Genomic DNA, 22,569 nt, shown 5'->3' with positions numbered 1-22,569 from the left:
CTCAACAAACACAGTATATTCAGTATAAATTATCTATTAATAACCAAGACATATTTATAAATAGAGCAACCATATTTTTTATTCTTTTTTATTTTATTTTATTTTATTTTATTTTGCATAGACTACACTAAGAAATGTATTTTAAAACAGGTAACTTTCTATATTAATGTCTCTGCAATAGTGTACTTTCAGGGAGTTGTTTTTTAACATACAGACTCCCATCAGCACAGCAAGTCAATGGCAGCAGATGCCTGCATTTTGATTTAAGTGCTCCTTAAAAAAAAATAAAATTAAATTAAAAAGTCATCAGTTGCTGAAAAGTAGCAATGAGTAGCCTAACGTAACATTCAAACAATCACCTAACTGACAGCAAGCCACAGGGATCTTAATTTTCATTCAAGAGTAGAAGCCATGAAGGTGGCTTTCATTGTGATTGTAGAGTCGGCCTCAACTAAACTTCCGCAAGCAGGGCATATCTTTTAAATGAACCAAAATCTTTTTGTCTCATTCTCTCTCAGAAGACGACAATAAATCTGAAAACTGACTGTTAGAAAAAAAAAAGAAGCAACAATACAGAAGCCAGTTGCTGTAGCTTCTGTTATACATTTTAGAAGGGAAGTAGTTGGTTTATAGAGTGCATGTCTAGGTGTTGGACAGGGGCCCAGATTTGGTCCAAATGACAATTCTGCCTTATGTTTTCAGCAGAAGAGTTATTGCTTTATCCCTTACTGTAAGTCAGAATTGCCAGGGATGTGGAACCTCCATGTGGCCCAAAGGGCCTGAGGGGAAAAGGATCTGAACTATTAACTGCTCCCCAGTGAAAGAAATCTTGACCCACTGCACGTAGACACGTCATGGAGCAAAAGACCTTTTGACAGTATCAAAAACCTTTCTCCATAGGAACTGTGTGGGTACGCTCCTTTCCTTGCCCCCGATAAGCCTGTGGCTGGGTCAGCTCCCAGCTGGTTGATGTTAGCTCAAGGAGAGGCCAGAGGTGAGGGGTGAGCTGGGCAAGGCTGCAGCATCCCTAACCAAGGTGGGCTTAAGCTGCTGTGGAGCCACAACCTAAGGGTCAAAAGAGCTGTGTCCTAGTCCTGCTTTTCTGCATGGCGTTGGCCACTTACTGGACGTATCTCACCTCTTCATCTCATACATCTGTAAGGAAGAAAAAAAGCTGGTAGAGAGGAATTCAGGCAGAATAAGTTCATCAGCACTTTGCAGTTAACTTGCAGTACTAAGCACTTGGTATTATCACTGCAAACCTAGGCCTTTGCTGGGAAGCATCCGTGTGACAGGATCGTCTACTGACAGAGTTGTCAGCACTTTTTATAAAGCTGGAGTACTAGGACATGCATTTGGTTGAACTGTTTAAACAGAATATATTACTTACCATACATTTTCCATGCTACTGTAACTGCAGAAATTGTCCTTCAAAAAGCCAGACAAACCTACCTGATCTGCAGGCAGTACAGAGTAGCGGAGTTTCTCTGAAACCTAGAGAATTGCACTGATTTTTCTGCCTGAGGATTTCACTTAATACTTATTTTCCTATACTATGGCTTGATTCTGGCTGTATATATTTCCATTCTAGTGTCATTTGTAGTTGTTTTTAACTTCAGCAAAAAGCAGTATTTCATTCCAGCTGAGACCAGCCATATCAAATTCAAGCTGGAAAAAGTGTTGGGAAAGGGAAAGGAAGGGCATTTTGGCTGTGGAGAAAAATGAGAAGAAGTGACTACAAACAGAGTGAAGTGGAAATTTCATCTCAGCTGTAACAATATCTTTGCTGCAGCAGCTAGCTGGCACAACTTTCTGGACCTAATCTCTTTACCCGTTAGTTTTTCATCCGTACTCTCTGCTGCGTGCTGGTGAGGGAGGGCGAGCTGGGTATCGCTGCCGCGGCCGCACAGCCCATGCCAGGAACCTCTTGGTACACTGTCTGCATCATCGCATCCCAGCCCAAGTGAGCTCATGAGGCTCAGCTGGACTCTGAGAGGTAGCGCAGACACGTAACGAACACAACTGTCATGGAAAGTCTAAGAGGGACGCTTGTTCCACGTGCTGCCTGGACAATGAAGAATCGGCTTGCCACCCCCTCTCTCGGCCCCCAGCCGATGCCAAGGCGGGCAGCCGGCCGCCGGCAGATGAATAGCAGGTCTGTTCCAGCAGCTGCGCGTCCCGGTCCAGCGAGGAGAGAGGCTGCGGGAGCACAGAGTGCCCCGCTCCTTGCGTGGTCCGCCGAGGAAGAGACCTGGGGGCAGCAGGATGGCCTCAGAAGGGGAGAGCATCAACCTTCAAGTGAGTCCATCTCGGGGAAATACCCGGGGGAGGGAGAAGTGGGAGGGAAGGTCCCCGCTTTGGGGGAAATATCCATCCCTCCTACCACTTGCTCCTCAGCTTTCACAGCTAATTTCACTTGAAAACACATTGCTGCTTTTTTCCTCTGCTTTCCTTTGAAGAAAAGCCAGTGGCAGGATCTCTGCCCCTTTTCTGGCAGGAGCTATTACGGACCTTTTTCCAAAAGAGTCGGGGAAAGAAGTTGGGGATATTACTAAGAAGGGCTGCTTTTTGGGGGAATGAGAGGCAGCAGGGGCAGAAATTAAGAGTTCAGCTCTCCGAAGGAGGCAGCACGTACTTTACAAGCTGCAAAAATCTGAGCCGTTCCTCATCTTACAAAGCCTTTCTCTGTTTGGCAGAAAGTGCTCCTGATCTGGAGAGGAGGAGGAGAAGTAAATACAGAAAATGCTGAGGGAGCGCAGAGGCCAGGGTTTCCTATGTGGGGTTTATAGAAAACAAAACTTCTTGATAAAGCTCTTTCGGTTCTCTGTGTTCCTCTTCTGAGTGTTTGTGTTTTTTAAGAAGGGTGTTTCTTGTGCTCAGCATGTGTTTTAGGAAAGGGCAACTGCCCAAGGCTTTGGAAAAAGAAACTGTTAGAGATGAAATGGAATCAAAACCCCAGATCACAAACACCTGTCAAACATCAGAAGTTCAAGTCCAGATTTGCACTTCAGCCAACTCCAGGGAAGGGGAGACCATGAAGCATTGCCTGGGTCACAGCTTCCAGCCCTGGGAAGGTCAGCAGCAGCGTCCAAATTCTGCAGCTGATTTTTCTGTCTGTAATGGTCTTAGCAGCCCTCAGACTTGAAAGTGGGGAAGTCTGTCTCAATTTTTAACTCTTTGGCCCACGTCAAAGAAGCTGTAATGTAAGATTAGAACCCTTGGGAATAATTACATTATCCCAGTGCTAGATAAGTGGTCTAGAAAGAAGGACCAAAGATCCCCAATCCTGCAGAAAATAAGGCTCACCTCCCCTAAAATACGAGGTGCAGAGCAGCTTTTTAAGACCTTGTAACAGTTAAGTTCAGATAAGAGATACCATAACTAAGGAAAATATACAGGTGGCTTTGACAATTGTTGAAAATGTATTCTATGTAGCACTCAGAAAGACAGACGTTAGGCTTTCCTAGAATGAGGTAAAAAGGGAAAAATATAGAAATCAGTAACCCAGAAACTGGGGACAGAGGGCACAGAAAAAAAAAAAAAAAAGGCTAAATAAAAAGTCAAACTAACTCTTTGGATATTAAATATTTCCACACAATGGAAAATTTCAGGTCTGGATTTTTATCCCAGGTTTTATAGATGAAAAAATCAGCTTCACAGATTAAAATGCTCATAAACTATGGAAAAATCTGGACTTGAGATTCTTCTGCAGTCACACTTTTATCTTTCAACCCATTTTGACATTAAATGAAGAGCCAAAAGTGATCCTTGGAACCTTCAGCCAAAAGTAGTCTTTATAATGCTCAGAAAAGGTTAGTAAGCCAAAAAAGGTCAATGTTCCCTTGAGTTACAACATTGAAAAGAGCATACAGACCTGTTTCTAGAGCAGAAAGATATGGAGTGTTTCTATCTACCTCTAAACAGGTTGCCAAAAGAAAAATCACGCCACTGAGATTTTCTCTATAACAATTTACAGGGATTTCATGAAGCCACCAGAAAGTACAAAATGTAGACAAAGGCACACAGATTCCTGCATTCTTATGACCAGAAAATATGCAGGGCTGGAAGGGGAGGGAAAGAGCACTGCACAGAGCTGTAGAGCTGAGACAAGCAGAGGGTCCTGGCATGACATGACTCAAGAAGTGTGGGATGAGGGCATTGATGGAGGGGGTGGGGAAGAAGTCTTTCAGTAGAAAGTACATTTAAAAGCCTCTGCTGAGTCCCTGCTCTGAGCACGGACTGCAGTGCAGGTATTTTCCTGGAAGTTTCCAGCTGTGGGTTTATGAGGAGCTGGTGGGAACGTGTGCTGCACACTCAGGACCGGTGACGTGTGACTTGCTTCTCCTCAGCTCCTGGCTGAAGTGGCAGGAACAGTTACGAATGTTAACTGTGATACAATACAGAAATAGGAATTTTTATTTATAGGGTCCCAGAACAGTTGCACCATAACTACTAGCATTTCTTACACAAGATTTGCATAGCCAGGCTTGAAAGGTAATGAGAGAATAAAAATCATATGAGCCTGTAGCACAGGGGAGAGATAGAAGAGGAGATCAAGATTTAAGACATTTCTAAGGATGACTGATCAGTCACCCACTTTTTTGCTCATCCTAAAAGAGCAGAACAAGAGCTGACTCAGCAAAACTGAAAGTCTCCGTAACAGGAGGCACTCCCTCACCCAGCATGTTGTCAGCCTGTGGAATTTGCCATCTCCTGGAGCAGGTCAGAAAGACAAATATTGGAGCAACATTGAGAAGAGGTCAGGAAAATGTTATGACCAGTAACAATATTTACAGTTATGCAAGTTAAAAAAGGTACTTTCAAATCCCATAATCCAATGGCAGGATAAAAATAAAAGCCCTTTTCAGCTCCCTACAGGCAATAGCACAGTTGCTGACCAGACTGCAAGTGGTATCTTGCATTAGAGAGCATTAGAGCAGATGTATGCCAACTGACCAGAAGTGAGACCTAGAACAGTTTTTTACCAGCAAGAGGTATTTCCCATTAATCCACTTGCTCCCTCACAAAATTTTTCTTGTTCCGTGTGTTTCAAAGAAGTCTCTTTTCCAGTTTTGGCTTCTAGGAAGACTAACAGAACCTCAAATTGCACAGAGAGATGCTAAAAGGAAATGAGGCTGAAAGGAAAAAAGAGCCACAAGGCTGTAAAGCATCCTCACCAGATCTATGCTAGCCAGCCAAGTGCTAAGACAAAGCTTAAATTAAAATCTTTTAATTGGAAAGATTAGCTTACCTGTTAAAAAATAAAACTTTAACACAAATTAATATGAATAATGGATTTTTCTTACCAGACATTTCTATTTGTGGCTTCCAAGCAAAAGTTTCATCTTCCCCTATTTAACATCTGCCATTGACAAGAAACTGAGCAGGCAGACCAATAATGTGATGAAATAGAGTATATCCCAAGATAGCTGGAATCAGAAAAACGTGTTTGGGAGAGAAACAAAGGAAACAACATACAAAGTCCTATCACCAATTCTTTTTTGCTTCAGGAAACAAAGGCTTACAAATCAAGGTAGTAGTACAGCCTTGATAGTCACACTCTGGCTGATTTATCTGCACTTCTTTATGCTATTACTCCCCCTGACTCTCATCCCCTCCCCTTGCATAGAGATTTGCAGGGGGAGTGAAAGAGCCATACAGGGCTGTTCTTTTCAGCAGCAAAAGACCCATTAAATCTGTTTAGCTGTGTACCTCAGCTGCTGCAGTTCATGATTTGGCATCTTAACACAACCCTGTTTCATTGGTGATTTAAAGTAATGTACCAGACTTTGAATGGGAGCAACTGAGATGACATCCGTTCTACCACTCCCACCACAGTGGCAGGAACCAGGAGAAAGTCTGTGGGCAGCTGAAGGCAGTAACACTCACACATAATTGCCACAGCTTAGGTCTGTCAAAGCCCCAGATGAACACTGCTAAATGAGGCAAAGATTAGGGTTGAATCTAAATGGATCCAGAATTTTATTAGGTTTGTATTTTTATATTTTCTAATTCATGAATGAGTGTTATGCTCTGTGTAAATGGGTGTTTAAAGGATGTGCATCAGATGAATGCCATCCACATTCATATTGCAAAAGAGACTATGTAGTGTATGTTGCTTCTTTCTTTTTATAGTTTCTTACTCCTTGGTTTAAAAAAATTTCTCATCCTCTGGGATGAGAAACAGAAATAATACATCACCATTTAGGGAATCATTCATACATCAAAAGTAAAAAGAGTAAACAGATAAAATAATCACTCTGGAAAACAGACCCTATGCTAAAATTTTTGGCTGAAGCTCTTTGGTGAATGCTTTGAATGCTATGTACATCTGCAGGAATAAAGACAGGTTTATAAGCAACTTGCAAGGGAAAAAAAAAGGTTTTAAATCATTGGAAATTAATTCCAGTGCTCAGGTTTTGACCAGGTCAGCAGCAGGAAAATCTATCTGCAGACAGATAGAGTTAGCTGTAGGCCTAACAGGAGGGACTTTTCTAAAACGCCTACAAAACAAATGGAAAGTCCCACTTACCGCTGTAAATCCCATCTCCCACATCCCACTTTTGGTCTAACTTTTTGGTTTTGCATTTTTTTTTCGTGGCTTTAGCTTGTGCCTTGAGGCTGTGACGTGCTTACAAGTTCTTGGCTTGGGCACTTATCTGCCTGCTTCTGCAGCAACAGCCAGCTTGTGCTTTCTAGTGCTGTAGGACCTTTACCCTCATTTAGCAATTTCCTAGAATGATGGCAATATAACATCACCAGCCAAGCAGTGTCCCTGCCCCAGTGGACTTCAGTAGTGTTATTTGGGTTCTGGGACAATCTGTGTGATTTGTGTTTGTATAACACCAGTCTGCAATGAGAGAGAGAGAAAAAAAATCTTTCAGAAAGAAAATCTCAAAAGCTTCAAAAATAATTATTACTGTGACATACATCATTGTAGTGCATGCAACTCAGCCATCAAGAGTTTGGGGAACTTACTCACCATGTTTTTAACAAAACTAATCCAGTTATTACAGCCCCTCTGGCATGATCCCACTCCCCACTGCCAGGGTGCACTCCACTTCCTGTGCCGTTCATTTGACCATGGTAAAGCTGATTCAGGAAGCTAAACTCAGAGAAAACTCATCACTCTTTGTCAGGGTTTCTGGTCTGCTGTGCTGAACTGGTTCCTGACAGGATCAGACAAGGGCCAACACCCAGGAGAGGTAGGTCTGTGTGGCCAGGAGAGCATGGGGAGGTAGCAGGTTCTCTCCTTCCAGCAGAAGCTGCCTCTCACTTCAGATCAATCAGTTGAAGGTCCAAGTCTGGGTGTAGCCAGCAGTAGGAGCAGGGAAGGTCCAAATGGTAGCAATGATTGCTTTCACTAGTGCACATCACTCAGATTGCAAGATTTCATATTGCTGCTCGAGACTAAAGCCTTTCTAGGCCTAGCTAGAGGTTAAGGTGAAGAATCACCAAGTGCTAGTCAGTCGACAGGCAGGTATGAAATATGCTATCACACTTAGGAGTGAGAATGATCCTGTGCTCTTCTCCCTCAGACCTGCAAAGTCTGTGTAGCATTACCCGTGCTGATTCCAGAGACTTGTAACTCTGACAGTAGCAGACAGACAGCGTGATGACAGGACTCTGAGAAGAAGGACACTTTTTCTTAAGCCTGGGTAATGGGTCCTTTGTTCTCCAGCCAGATGTGGCATTTCTCCTCTACCCTATACATTCCTCCCAGCAGCTCTAACTGGTCCCAAACTTCCAACTTAGAGAGAACATTCACTTGTGTCCTTCCCAGACAAGGGGATTTTCTCATCTTTAGCAACTGAACCCCACATTTCAGGGTATATGGGGAAAATGAGGCACGTGGAGTTGATCAGATCCTTGGAGTTATCTCACAGAAATCAGTGGCTTTACACACTGGAGGCTGATCTGGCCCCTGGCGCTCCACCTTGCTGAGGGGTGGTAAAAGGCAAGTACCAATGTCGTAGTGAGAGAGGGAGTCTGATCCCATGCTGGCAAACCATGTCCACAGTGAAATTCTGCGTGTGAAGGTAAAGAAGGGCAAGGGATGTTGATAGAAAGCACATCAAGTAGTGAATTAGCCTGACATATCGCTCATTAAATCTGTTCTCACTGATGGCATGCAGAGGCCTCCTGTAGAAGAGTACGAGGGACTCTTGCTAGAAAGGGTTCTTACACGGGGTTTAGGGCTAGAATAGGAGTCTGATAGCACTGCAGCAGAAAGAAAAGGCAATGATGTGCTATTAGAATAGCAATTTCCTCTGATGTATCTAAAACATTGCGTGCCAGGACTTGGTGAGAACCTACCTGCAGTTGCAAGTAGGTCCACAGCAATGCTACATGCCAAAGCACCTCTTGGGAGACAAATTCATCTTTGACATATCTCCTCTGAAGCCAGGAGAGGCTCACAGGAAGAGACCTAAGTTCTTTATGTCTGTTGTGGCAAGAATTTCAGAGTAACCCAGCTTAACTGGGAAACCCAGTTTAACTTATATCATAGTCTTTGCTAGGGTTGTTGAACACTCATACTGCCTCAGGCCCATACTGAGGTCCCACTGTGCTCTTTGGTGAGAGTCCTTGCTCAGAAATGTTTCAGCAGTGACCAGTGAATAAGAAAACAGGGCACAAAGTAAGGAGATGGAAGAAAAATGTTACCTGCCTGTACTGCCTGCTGTTGGACAGGGGTACTGCCACTTCCCTGAGGTAAGGGGAGAGGACCACAGAGGTCGGTGGCTACAAAAGCGTAATAATTATAACAGACTTCTGTGCCTACTCTATAAATCTCCTACAGCTGAAGCAGGGTAGTGGAGAGGGAGCAGGCCTGGGAGGCATGGGTCTTCCTGGGGGGTGGGAAGGACATGAAGCAGTTCAGGGGGCGACAAGATGGCGCCTGCGCAGTGCCAAAGGCTGAGGGGACACTCGGAGCTTTGCGTGGTGGTGGCCCCCTGCTCTGCCAAGAGAGGCAGTGAGCCATTGCTGCTGCACCCATTTAGAGGACAAGGTCAGCTGGCAGCTGTACTAAACCAGCCCAGGACAGCCCTTTTCCACCTCCTGTGCATCAGGACCCCTTCCCCCTCATCCTGCAACCTTCCCCTCAGCAGCAGTCTTTAACAGCCCCATCTCTTGCCTTTTACCAGTTTTACACACTGAGATACAGACAAGCGTCTCCCACACCTGCACATCACAGATTTGAGGGCACAGGGCGTGGGTTTTATTTAGTGAGTATTCATGAGCCTGGTTATGGTCATGGTAACATACACTTCTCCTGGCTGGCCAATGTCACTCTTCCACTAAGTCATCTTTGAGTGTGGGAGTCCTTTACAATGTGAAGCACCTGCTAAACCATGGATAAATTGATTTTTGTGTCTTTTATGAAAAAGTTGCCTCCTTTGGCTTCATTCCATCCCATGCCTGAGAGCTGAACCATACCTCTGCTTCTCTGTTCACCTCCATCTGACAAGCAGGTACAGTTCCACCACTCATTTAGCCAGTAAAAATTGAAGCCTTCAGCCCAAGCTACCATTTCTCAGCCCTTCCTGAAAAATACATATTCATTTGTCATGTCTCTCTTCTGAGAGCCAGCAACAGGTTATTCTCCATGCATACAATAACCCCCCCCCCCAAAAAAAAAAAGTGTGAACTTCTCTGAGTATGAAAGGACATGTGGGCATTTTCACTGCCATTTCCCCATCCCTGGCTTGTGAGTCAAATGTTTATAAAACTCTCTCTGAGAAAAGGGAGTACAAGAAAGGAGCTCCATGAAACTTAACACTACTGTAATCTGGATCGCCCCAGGTATGTAAACATGCAACAGAAACTTCTGAATTGTACACCAGAATGATGGAATAGCCCCAGTGCAGATGCTGCAAGATTCACATCACCAGTTACCATACATCTTGACACACACCTTTGAAGCAGGCAGGTTATAATTCCTTGTCAAATTACATGAATCAGCTGTGTGATTCTATAATTATAGCTGTGAAAACCTTTATACTCGGGATCTTAGAACTTTCTATCCAAAATAACCCTTAGGGAAGAAATTTCTCATGAAGCTTCTTGGGTCAAGGTTCAGCGAGTGCTGGAAATTCTGGGGGAATCCTATCAGCTACTTTAGAGAAATGAGAACAAGAAAATGAGATGTTGTGTTGTTTTGTGGATTGTTTGGGCTCTTTTCTTTTTCTTTAGGTTTTTAATTTTTGTGAATATTTATGCATATTTGCAGGACTCTTCTCTTTGTAGCCACACAAGTCAAAGTAGTATTTTTGGGGAAACGAAAAAATCCCCAAACTCACCACAAACCTCAGTTATGTGAGAAAAAGAACTGCCCCTACCATTCTGAAAAGAGTCAAAAGGCAATCAACCATTCTTTTGTAACCTATGTTTCTCTGAAGGAATGTTTCTATAGAAAAAAAATACACTGAAATAATACGTACACAGGATTTTTGTGAGAACCAAGTTCTGTTGTCCTTAGTTCTCCAAGCATTTTGTAAATATCAGTGGATTTAATTTCACAGTCCCTACATGAAGAAAGAAGTGCTTTTCTGCTTATTTTGCAGATGGGTAAGTCAAGGCAGAGGCAGTTAAATGACCACTGATGTATCCAAGAACATACAAGCAGAAAATGACAGAAGCAGGAAGGAAAACCAGATCATCTCTGACTGAATACATGAATTGCCATGCAGCAGTGTGGTCTGTGGTTCCGTCTGTACTTTTCACTGACTAAAGTCTTAACCTCCACTTTTCCTTTTTTTTTAAAGAAATTTTTAAAAGATTGTTGTATTTAGTCATCAGAGAGCACTCTGTTACTTCACACAATGTAAAGTAAAACATTAATTGAAGAATTGAAGCGAACACAATTCCTACCCTGCTGAATGTATCTTTAACATCAATTGGAAACAAATTTTGTTGACAAGCTTTCAAAAGTACAGGCACACAGCTGTGTTTGCACCTCTTTCTTGGTGGAGCTAGAGTCATGTTCAACCATGTTGGTGTAGGAAGCAAACCCCAAAGCCAAAGTGAAGCAAGCTAAATTAAATTAAACATAAATTCTGACTCAGAATGATCACACATGCTCTTGATGCCTCTATTCTACTTTAAGTTTGCACCCTTTTTTAGCTGATTCAAGATTAAATGTTCCTCCACATCCCTGCGTGACTTCAGGCTGTGTCTACATATTTTTGCTGACTGGAGCTGAAGCACTGACTGTGGGGAGGTTCATCCTCACCACCACCACCAAAGCAACTGCTCAAAGTAATCACTCTATCAAGACTGTCTGGGCTAGGAAACTTCCATTACTGAGTTTCTAAGCTAACCCAGATCATTGTGAAAGAGCTTGTTTAGGGAATGCGCAATTATGTCTTTTTCCAAGGAAGAATTAAGTCCCCTGTCTTCACGAGTCTGGACAGAGACAGAAATGGCAGCTCCTTTAGACAGGCCCTCATCCATCTTATTGCAATGGAATAATTGTTCCCTTTCTTGGATTTTTCTTGGCTGGTCATCTTAGCAGAAGACCTAGTTCTTCTGGGATGATTTGGGAAGATTGTAAGATTTACAATCTGGGTTCTTTCTATCTTAGAAGTAAAGAATAAGGAAAATAGATACAAACAGAAATACAACCCAAACCATTCCTGCATAACACCAGTGCTTGTTTTTCCTTATCTTTAGCCCACGGTGATACCTTGACTGGCAATCCACACTGATCAGAGAGACGTCCAGCAAAGAATTAATATGCCACAAGAAAATATAATAGGCTGCTGTTTCCCTCTCTTTTAATAGAAACAGATTTGAACTCCATTTTCTTCTTCATGTGCTAGATTCTTGGGAGCTGATTCTGGACCAAATCCTTAGCCAGTCCCCATTTTTGGCATGTGGCTGTGAAAAAGTTGCCCAAGGGAGTTGTGTCAAAGGGCTTTTACTTTGCTCTTAATGGCTCCACGTAGGGTCTGAAGGAATCTGAAGTGCTCACGAAATGTGGTTTCCCCTCTGGTGTTTGCTGTTCAGCTTGCTCAGCAGCTCAGTCGTTTAAAACCATTGTGAGTGGATTTAGCACTTGTGAAATAATGCTGGCCTATTCAGATCCAGAGAGGGATGGGCAAAATCCACCAGCACAATAGAAGCCCCTCTTCCCTCCTCCTCAGATGAGAAGCAAGGGTGCAACAGAGTTCAAGGGAGAAAACTACTCATACCCAGGTGCAGCTACACAGATCCTGGGGGAAAGAGATATGGGCCTAACAAAATAAAAATGTTAACACACGTTCAGAGGAGGTAAAAACCTCTGCATCACAGAAAAACAAACAAACAAACAAAATCCTTACATATAGAAAGCAAATCATGAAGGAGAGAAAAAAAATTAGGGATAAGGTGAGTCTTATCCCTGATTAAAGGCCTGTCCCCTCCTCCTGCCCTGCAGCCAGGAGAGCAGACCCAGAAGAGAGCTCCAGTGGGGTGTGGTGCTTGGCAGCACAGCAGGAAAAGCTGGAGCTCGTCTTGGTTTGAGTTGCTTTGGTTGTGCAAGGATATTGATTTTCTTCTTTTGTGCCTGTGATTTAAGAAAGGCCAGAATCCCGCAAAGCTCACAACTTGGCATGGTCTTGGGAAGAAAGAAGAAAAATCAGCAAAAAGCTCAGAGACCTATTACCTTCCTAGGGACACATGTAAAAATTCAGCCAAAGCTCAGAGTCCACAAATGGCAGATTATGCATGCCAGTAAGCAAAATGGGGTGAATAGACAGAGAGTCATGAAAGTCTGTCCCCAGAAATCAGAGAAGATGGAGCCCTCCGCTTCTTCCTAGTCTGAGCTACTAAGTATAGCAAGAGGCATGTTTCATCTCTGAGCCATCTAATGCACAACTGTTCTGCTGAGAGCATGAAAAAAAAAAAGAAAAAGATAACTAATGTCATCTCTGATGTGGACAGCGTTGCAGGCATGCTGTAGATCTGTATCTATATGCATAGATTTGAACTCAGGACCAGGCTCAGACAGGCAACTCCAGAGCAGATGGCAACAATGCTTGGTGGCTACTAATTAGGTTAGATTTTGGTGAGTGATGTGGAGCTGAGCAGTCCTCTGATTCATTTCCAGCCCCCTCTGTGCTACCTCCAGCCACAAGCCTCCAAGCACAACTCTGAGTTACTGAGCTGGGTCAGTCCCAGGGCAGACACTTTTTGGGCCATGACGAGATGGCAGTTCTCGAGGAACCCCGGGTGGGGAACAGGCTTGGGATCCGGACACAGGCCAGCATGGTGGTGGTGAACTCAGGTGTTTACAGCCAGGGTGGGGCAGGGGTTGAGCCCAGTGGGTCGTGCTAAAGCACTTCCTCTTGCCTCACTTGCACAATGTACAAACAGGGACATTATCTCTCCTGTGGGAGCAACTGACTCAGATGCTTGGCCAGCTGCAGGGAAAGGTGTCTCCATAGCTGCCAACAGCAAAGAGTAGTTTAAAAAAAATAAATCCATCACTTTGTGGCTGCAAATGATAACAAAACAGCCCTCTTTTTTTGTGTGATCCAAAAGCATTTTTTTTCTTCCTTTGCTCTCCTCCCTGTTTTTTCCTATCTAAGAGCCCAATCTGTCTGTTTTTGTTGTGCCTAACATAGGTTTTTGGACACCCCCCCCATTTTTTTTTGTTTTACATATCACCAAGTGATGTATGAAAAGTAAAGTTCAGCCAACTAAACCTCAAGGGAGTTATGCAAGAGCAAGTAGCACTGATATGTATTTTCAGCTTTACCATGAGCCCTGTACAATTAGCCATGTATGTCCATAGACTTCATACATCTGTTTATGAAGTACATTGTGGGTGCATTGTGCTGCAGATCTGGCTGGAGCAGTTTGAGAGGATGCTGTTTCCCAATGGCATGCTGCTATCCTTCAATCAGAAGACAATGCCTCTAGCCCCATTCTCCTCACCCCCTCTGAGAAATAAGGGGACAGCAACTAGCTGAGTAACTGCTCTGGCTATATCAGCCGTTTCCACATGCATACTGTATCAGTGCCCAGCACACGATGAGGCGCTTCTTCGTTTGTTATCATCTGCCCAGTGGGCGTAATTGTAAGGCAGATTCAGCAGAAACAAGAGCAACGCTTGTGGGAAGTTTGTCTTAGGACTAGCAAAATACAGAGGCTAAGAGAAGGCTGTGATTTACTGATCACAATCTCTGTATGGGAGGATCTATGTCCTTTGAAGGGCTGCTTGTCCTCCTGGTGCATTGTGAAGGGCAGGTAGGCCTCTGTGAATCCTCTTGGTTGCATTATAGATAATATCCCGTGGGCCCAAAACTGTGGGAATATTGTATCTGTTACCAAGCAGCACTGGGTCTGCCTTTTGCCCAAGGCACCTGTATTACACACACAGTCAACGCTAACATGTTGATACCTGCGAGCAGAGGGAAATTCACATTCTGTGCTTAAATGCCGCAGGAGCTGAGGTGTTAGGATATGTGAAATTAAGGTAGGGAGGGCAGGGAAGGAGAGGAAAGGCTTCGCAACTACAGACGATGTAATAGGTGTAGCTGAACGAAGGCCTTCAAGATAGAAGAGGTATCCTTTGAGGCAGCCTTTCTTCAGAAGGTAGATTACGCGGTAAAACCTTTTCAAAAGGCCCAATGAAAACAAGAATATTTGGTGCCAGGGTCAAGAACTGAGAACAATTGTAATGATTTCCCTAAATATTTATCTTCCTGTCAGGTAAATATAGATTAAGAGTCCCTGGTCATGATAATCGTATTAACAGATGGAGAGGAGTTTCTTTTGCCCATCTTCTCTGGTCACCTCATCATCAGCAAACAGGGTATCAGGATGCTCAGACAGGACATAAACTGTGAATAAGCATAAAGGGGCAAACTTGCATTTATTTTCAGTTTTGCAGAGAAACTGACTGTAATGCGCGCACAGAAAGGCATTACAAAACATCCTCACCTAAAGCTGATCTGCTGCAATGACAGTGAGCTCTGCTGCTGGAGGCAGTAACCAGAAAAGGAAGAGTGTGATCAAAATTGAACGAACTTTGTGCTAGATGTGTGCAAATGTTAAAGCACAGGACTAAAACTGGGAGCTAGTATGAGCTGCTTCTCTGAGACCATATCAATTAATGACAACTACAACAACCATGGCACTGCAAAGCACAAGCATCCAGTGCCTAGTCCATCCTGTATGGTCCTTTCTTTTTTCCTACTTCACCCTACCCTTAATTCTCCTCAACTGAAGTGAGAAACGACAGGAAAAACACCAGAAGCAGTAACAAAAGAATCATAAGAAACTTGCAGTTCATGCAAAATTTTGTTTCCCACTCTAGGGACTTACGAGGGTGTTTTGTGGTTGAATGAGAGTGCTTTTCAGAATACAACTATATTTGCAGAATTTGGGAATTAAATTGTCAGAGAAAGGGTTATTCTGCTTTAATCTCCTCCCATTCCTATTCTGGCCCAGAGGCTTTTGCTTCCCCAATATAGTCTCCTAGGAAGCCCTCATTTGCTACACCCCTTCGCAAAGGTCTCTCAAAGCAACATCCACCCAGGAGATCTCTGAAAAACACAATTGTCACTAAGGGGATTTGGGCCTCTTTAATTTCTGCCATGCTGTACTTTAGCTCCTCATTATAAAGTTAGCTCTTTAAGGTTCTTTGTCTCTGCAGGGTTGAAAGTTGCTGACTGAATGTCTGGGTCCAATTTTCCACCATTTTTCCTTTAACTGGCCATTCACAGCTAAGCAAAATGTTTGTATAATGCTATAAGATCCTTCATGTTAAACTTATTTAACATTTTGAACCTGTTTTGCAAGGAGTTCATGAAAAAAAAAAAGCACAAATGAATGATAAGTCACCAGAAAAAAAAAATGCTAGCCTAATCTTTTAGTATAGAGCCTGAACTGTGGGTTGTTTTTTTGTTGTTGTTTTTGCTTTTTGATTTTTTTTTCTCTCTTTTCATGGAGAGAAGAGGACTGACATTGTTCTAATCTGAGAATTTAATTCCCAGGGACAGCGTATGAGAAAACAGCAGTAATACACAGAACACCCAGGAACAGTTGTTGAAAGATTCTCAGGGTGTTACTTTTGGCAGGACATCAGGTTCCAATAAAAAACACTGAAAACACTAGACTAACAACAACAACAACAATAATAATATTTTACCACAGATGAAGTGTATTTTATCTGAGGGTCACAAAAGGCTTCTGGAAACAGCAAATGAGCTCCTTCAGGAGGGGTAAATGAAATTAATGCTCTGTGGATGTTTTCATAGGTTCACTTCTGTAGAAGACAGGCTATTTCGTGCAAAGTGTTAGAGGGTGCAGAAAGAAAAGAGTTAACATGTATAGGCAAGCGTGAAGCATTCTTTGTAGTGAACTTGCATAGACATAGTAACCTATTTTTTAATGTTTTCAGTAAGTCAACTGCTGAAATTCCACATACACAACCTGAGCACCTGTCCACAAACCAGGTAACCAAGGGTTACACTGTGCAAATACACAAAGTACTGCGTGAATTCATGCACATCTATTTGACTCTAATGTGAAACTCTATATGTTATGCTTGCAATTCCTGCTTGGCACCTTTTGTGTGTTTTCTGGGACCAGTTTGAGACTTAAAAAATATAAAAATATGCACATACAAGTACATGAAAAGTTAGGGACTAGAAGTAAAAGTTCAGCATAGATCACTTGCAAACTGCTAGAAGCTTTGGATCCAAACCCACACTTTGCAGCATTAAGCTATCTCTTCTAGGGAACCATTCCATGGTGCAGCTGCTTTTCACAAAATAAAAGATGCTGCTTCGCTCCGGGCTACTGGTGAATCTCAGGCTGTACTTCATACATGATACTGTGAAGATGTTGCTGGTGTTGCTATGCTGGCAAAACTCCCAGTGGAAGAACAGCTTTTACCAACCAAAGGAGTTGTTCATCAGTTTCAACAAAGAGAATATATCGTGACATAAGCAGTCCAGAAAATACATTGCATCATTAACAGCTTTTATAGCTTAACTTGATTGCTTATGACTTTTTAGCACAAACACACAATCAAATATCGCTGCACAGATCTTACCTAGGTTACTGTAAGAGGAGAGTGCATATTGAGATAAATGACACCTTTCCTTAAGGTCTCAGTGCATATTTTCAATTTTCAAATGAAAATTACTTCTTGCTCTTTGTAGTCATTTTTATGGTCACCACTGCCCTTATTTCCCGGCCCAGCACTCTCACCAGACAGCAAAAGCTGTTGAGAAGTCATTGGTGGTGTCCCTAACACAGAGAAACACGAAAGTTGTAGTCACTGTTTACACGAAGGAAATTATGTGAAACAAGTCATGCTTCCTTTATGTCATAAGGTTAACAACAGTAGCAATGAAGGTTTTGTTATGACACCCCCAGTCCAAGGTAATGACTAACAGACAGAAATTTGCATATCAGGATGATATAACAGCCTGCTGCTCCCCAAAGGGGCAGGTCCTGCTCTTCTTCAGCCTAGAACCCCTCGCTCCCTCCTCACCTCCTGCTCCCAGAGACACATCTCACCTTGCTTTTGTGTGGCGTTTGACAGACCTTTCCATTAAACTATTCAGCTTATTAAAGTTGGACTAAATGTTTTTTGTTTTGTTTTGTTTTGTTAAATTAGCTTGGCTTAATGAGCTAATTTGTCTCAGAACAGGGTCTTATGAAAACCAGAGTGTAGAAGAGCACAAGGCCCATAGCAGGAACATTTGCTTTGGACTCTGAGATCAGCATAGCTACAAGGTGCAACCCCCAGAGTTTTGCAGAAAATGCTTTCTTGCTGGTAGAATTATCAAATCATTCAGGTTGGAAAAAGACCTCTAAGATCATCTAGTCCAACCTTTAACCTAGTACTAAAGTCCACCACATGCTACTAGGTTCTATAGAATCACTATGGTAGTTTCACCACCTTATCACAGTGGTAGTTTCACTTCTTCTATATAGATGACCATAGCTGCTTTCTGAGAGGATTTGTTCATGCCAGAAAGGGGACTAGCAGAATAATTGTTATAATTCAGAAGCTACAAATATAGCTACAAATGGACGCCTCAAGCTGTACCATGCAGTCCCACAAAAGAATGAAGAAAGGCAATTAGAGCTGATGACACGTGACTGGAATAGCCTTTATGGGTTGAACATACCATGATGGCAAGACATAACAGCCACTAGGACCTGTGTAATGCTTTACTCACTATCAGATATACCCATGTCTTCTCTGTGGATTGAAACAGTATCTATGACTATATGACTAAACTAAAGCATACAGAAGCACACCAGCCATCAGAGTCCACTGCAAAATTCTGACCATTTTCTGTCTGGTTTTGCTTGCCCTAGACCTGGAGGGCACCTTGTCAGAATCCTTAAATAAGCTTCAGTGCTAACCCACTTGAGTGTTTTCACCTCCCGACAAATGCATGTGTGTTTGTTCCTTTCAGCACTCAGTTGCTGCACAGAGGTGACAGAAGATGTGGATGTGTAACTGCTATCATTGGACACAGGTTAAAAGTTTATGAATTTGTCACAGCAGCTGTATTTGGAAGCTAAGTTCTGAAAAAATAAACCGTTCCCATCTGTCCAGAGTTTGGTTTTGAACAGCTCCATAGTTATGGTCAGAGATTAGAAAGATTTTTGTGGTGTTAAAAGAATGGTTTGGAATTTCTTGTCCAGCCCTCTGCCCTCAAAACTTCGGAGATGACTCACTGGCACTCACCTCCATTTGTTACTGAGCTAAAACTTATTTTCTCGGTTTCATTTAAAGTTCCACTCTGTGCCCTTTCAGAAGCAGAGCCTGTTCCAATATGAAAGAACAAACAGTGTTGGAAGTGCAACTCAGAATTCAAGTTTTCAAAAGCACTCATGTTAAATTCCGGCTGAGCTAACATGCACGTATGCACAGAGGCATTTGCACACATAAATCATGGCTTGCTTACATCTGGCACACGCAAAGAGCACACTGCTTGGCACACTGTTTAAATGTACCTCAGCTACTGGACTGCATTCAGGTCTGCAGATGATTTTGAAAAAGTTTCTTTCTAGACAGGAGACACTATGCCTTACTGAGTATTTAGTCGATATTTGTATGGAACGAAGGTGGTTGCTGTTGCTCGCCATTTCCTCATGAAGTTTCTGCAGCCTTGCATCCATGGGATTATTGAGATATAGGTGCTTTTCACTCCTGGGAAGTAGAAAAGCTGTCTCCATATCCCATGTGTTTTTTACCCTGCACAAGTTAGAAGCAGCATTTACAAGCATACTTCTGAAGCTAACTGCAGAGCTTGACCAAGCCCCAATTCCAAGTAAAACTATCTAAAGGAGCAAGTAGATACACCAACGTAGCCAGATTAAGTAGCTTACTGCAGTCTCACAGAAACTGCTCACCATTTTGCTTGCACGTTGAGCCCCAACTACAGAAGGCCAGAAAAGTCCAAGCTAAAAATATCAACCTGGTGCCATACCTAGATTGCTTTTACCACCTTGTACCAGATTAAGTGCATGTCAAGTGAATTTTCCAGAGTGGTTTGTGAAAACCCATTAGCCAGTAAAACATTGATCGCAACTCTTTAGACTACTTTTTTGCTTTTTCCCCTGCAAGTGGGTCAGGTTCCTTTTGTATCCTAAACCTTAGCTTTTGAGAAAGGAGTATTTCTGTTACTCTTAACCTGGAAATTTACAATCTGCTCAGAACCGCTTTTGAGTTATGCAAGTCCAGATCTGTACTTCTTTCATAATTGTCTGCCATGGTAACAAACAGGGCAGTGCCACGTCTGGTCCCTCAAGCTCTGTACTCATGCCAAAGATAACCAGTTATACTAGCATAATTAATTTTGATGCATTAACAACCCAATAGTTTTTGTCTTCACTGGCCAGCATATTTGCCAGAAAGATTCAGCAAATGTAATTTTAAATAAGTTCTTTTCTCTGCTGAAAGGGAGAGCAGTCTCTGAGTTTAAAGAACAGGTGAGGGATCCTCATTTAAGGATTAATCATCACTTTATAACTCCTGCGAAACGTACACTCCAGGCTCTAATTTAGTTATACACATTATCTGTGGCTTGCTAATTAAGAGCAACATGGGTATTAACCTTTTTTCTTTTAGGTCCTTAAATTGCTGATTTAAAACTCCACTCAGTGTGAGAAGTAGTTCTGAATATCTGAAGTGTGAAATAGCAATGACATTAGCATCTTCAGCCAAACCCACAGATGCTGGAAAGAAAGACATTTACGTTTAATACCTCAACCTGTAACCTGGAGGACATCTGGAACTCCTCAGAACCAGCCACTGCTCTATGAAAGGGGGACTCCTCTCCTGTGGTGCAAAGCGGATTCACCACTTAATGCTATTTGTTGTTGTGAGCTTTAGCCTGAATTTCTCCTATACTTTGATAGTGCTTCTGAGTGGTTGGGATCATGGAAAGGTAGCTCATTTAGAATGACTAAGGCAACATTTCTTCTGATCACATATTACTAAGAAAGATGTGATTAACTTCATCTTCAGTACTGTGTAAAAAATTTTGACTTTCCCTATTTCTTTGAGCCTGGATTTGACAGCAGTTTTGAATAACAAAATTCGATGTCCACTCTGGTTCAGTTGCATAAATAGCTTTGACTTTTCTTCCAAAACTTTCAGTTTGTTCAATTCCTTTATGCTACCAGGACTTGGTATTAGCTGCAGAATTGCTTTCTTAAAAATAAAAGGATTATAAACCAACGAGATCACATGCTGGACCAAATCAGAGTTCTCAACAATACACAGCACCATGGACGAGGATATGAGTAAGAGGAGATGAATGATAACCCTGGAGGTACTGGCAGAATGCAGTGTATGCACAGGAGCACAACAAGAGCAAGGGCAGGGCTGGAGACAGACGTTAGGTAAATTAGACGCACGCAACCATGTCTCCATCACGCGGGGAAGCACGTGACCCTTCTCCTCTTGACTTTGACGAAGGGATGAAATACATAGATAGTTAAATCACTTTGGCTGCAACATCTGCAACACACAGTGGAGGTTTGCACTGGACCAGTCTGCTCTTACAGTTTCCTCAGTGTCAAGACACGATTGCAAGTAGACTGAAAACTCCTTCTAAAGATGACTGTGGTATATAGGGGCTTGGGGGCAAATGGTGGTGGGGCAGCATCTACTTCTGTTACTTGGACTTTCAGACATCTGCAAGGCACACACATTGCTTAGACCCATACTGCATTGACAGAGACAATATGGGAGTCTTTGGAATAGAAGGGAGTGAATGGAACGAAAACCATTTGTCCTGGACACCACTGCTAGATGGCATTGTGACCTTACTGCTTTCTTTGTAAGGGATACTGGATTCCCAAAGGAAAGTAATTGCCCGAAAGGTCCTTTCTGTGCATTTTCCAGGTAGCTTAAATCCTTTTTGTAATACAGAGTTGTCACTTCCACAGCACTGTGTCTTCTCAGTCAGTTCAAGGATATATTCCAGAGTACAGACTTGCAAGCTTTCCAGAAACACCAGGTAGTCCAAATGGGGCTGCTTGCTCATTTAACTGTCAAATACACAGCTGAGGCAAGCAGTGCTTTCTCTTCTTTCCTCTCCATTTCTAGATGCAATCCAAGGGACTAAATGCAGTTTTAAAGGTGCAATGGCATTTATGGTCTGCCTGTAGCAAACAGTAGCCATCCCTTACCCTAGCTGGAAAAGCTCAGACCCACTGCAGTGATTCTGCTAAGATTCCAATGACCTGACTGTTCACAGGCACAGGGTATTTTTGATAACAAGCCCTTAATTCTTCATCCTGCAGGCCCAGCTGGTCCACAGAGGCTGACATCATTTGACCACATACTGTAAGATACTAACCACTTGAACTTTTGCCAGAGTAAAACTTGATAGCTGAGCACTGATCAAGATCTCTTTTGGAATCAGCATCAACTATATATGGTACTATTCATCAGTGGCATGCATTCAATGTCTTTATGGAATTGGCCAATAGTCTTCTTTTTTTTTCCTCCTATGGATACATTTGCCAAGATGAAAAAAATCTGAAAAAATGTAAACAATTTCCAATGTGTTTCCAACTGCTGAACTGTGTTTTCTGAACCACATTGTTGAGTAGTGATATAAACTTAATGAATACTCTCTTGGGCTGCTATTCAAACAGTGATTCTCCATTTTCTTTTCCGATTGTGATCTGTAAATCACTGAACATTAACATTATCAAATGGGGCTATACACGATCCGGGTTCATTACAAAGCAAGCACATTCCTCTCTCCAGGTTTAGAAATCTAGTCTGAAACAATTTTGACTGTTTTGGAATGAAGAATACTCTAGAAACAAAAACTGTCCATCTTTCCAAATATGTGCTGGTGTTGCTATTGCCAGTTTGACTCAACTGTGACATACACATATTTCACAGGAAAGTTGTTTTTTTTTTCCCCCTCCAAGCAACTCAGTGTTCTCTAAGTTCTGTAAGAACTGATGATGAAATACTGAACAAGGTTTGTTAACATTTACTTGGGGCATTATAACAGCCTGGCCAGAAGTTTTAGTCAAAAAAATCATGATACAGAATCATTTTCTATTGGAATAATAGAGTTTTAA

The 22,569-nt window shown here is 42.5% G+C and overlaps 1 protein-coding gene across 3 annotated transcripts in view; it reads left to right on the top strand.

The window, feature by feature from the left end:
• Nucleotides 1-2,031: 2,031 nt before the first annotated feature.
• The window catches only part of NINJ2 (ninjurin 2), a 46,647-nt gene continuing 26,109 nt past the window's right edge, over nt 2,032-22,569 (top strand). For 2 of the 3 annotated variants that reach the window (XM_066990236.1, XM_013173004.3), the window contains exon 1: nt 2,032-2,298. Coding sequence is in view for 1 of the 3 variants with exons in the window: in XM_013173005.3 (XP_013028459.1) it covers nt 2,266-2,298 (33 nt within the window). In the remaining 2 variants the exon portion in view is untranslated. The remainder of the gene's footprint in view (nt 2,299-22,569) is intronic. The other variant, XM_013173005.3, reaches the window with a different exon arrangement.

Source organism: Anser cygnoides, chromosome 1 (assembly GCF_040182565.1).
Source record: "Anser cygnoides isolate HZ-2024a breed goose chromosome 1, Taihu_goose_T2T_genome, whole genome shotgun sequence".
NCBI lineage: Eukaryota > Metazoa > Chordata > Aves > Anseriformes > Anatidae > Anser > Anser cygnoides.
This window is presented reverse-complemented; position numbering and strand designations above follow the sequence as displayed.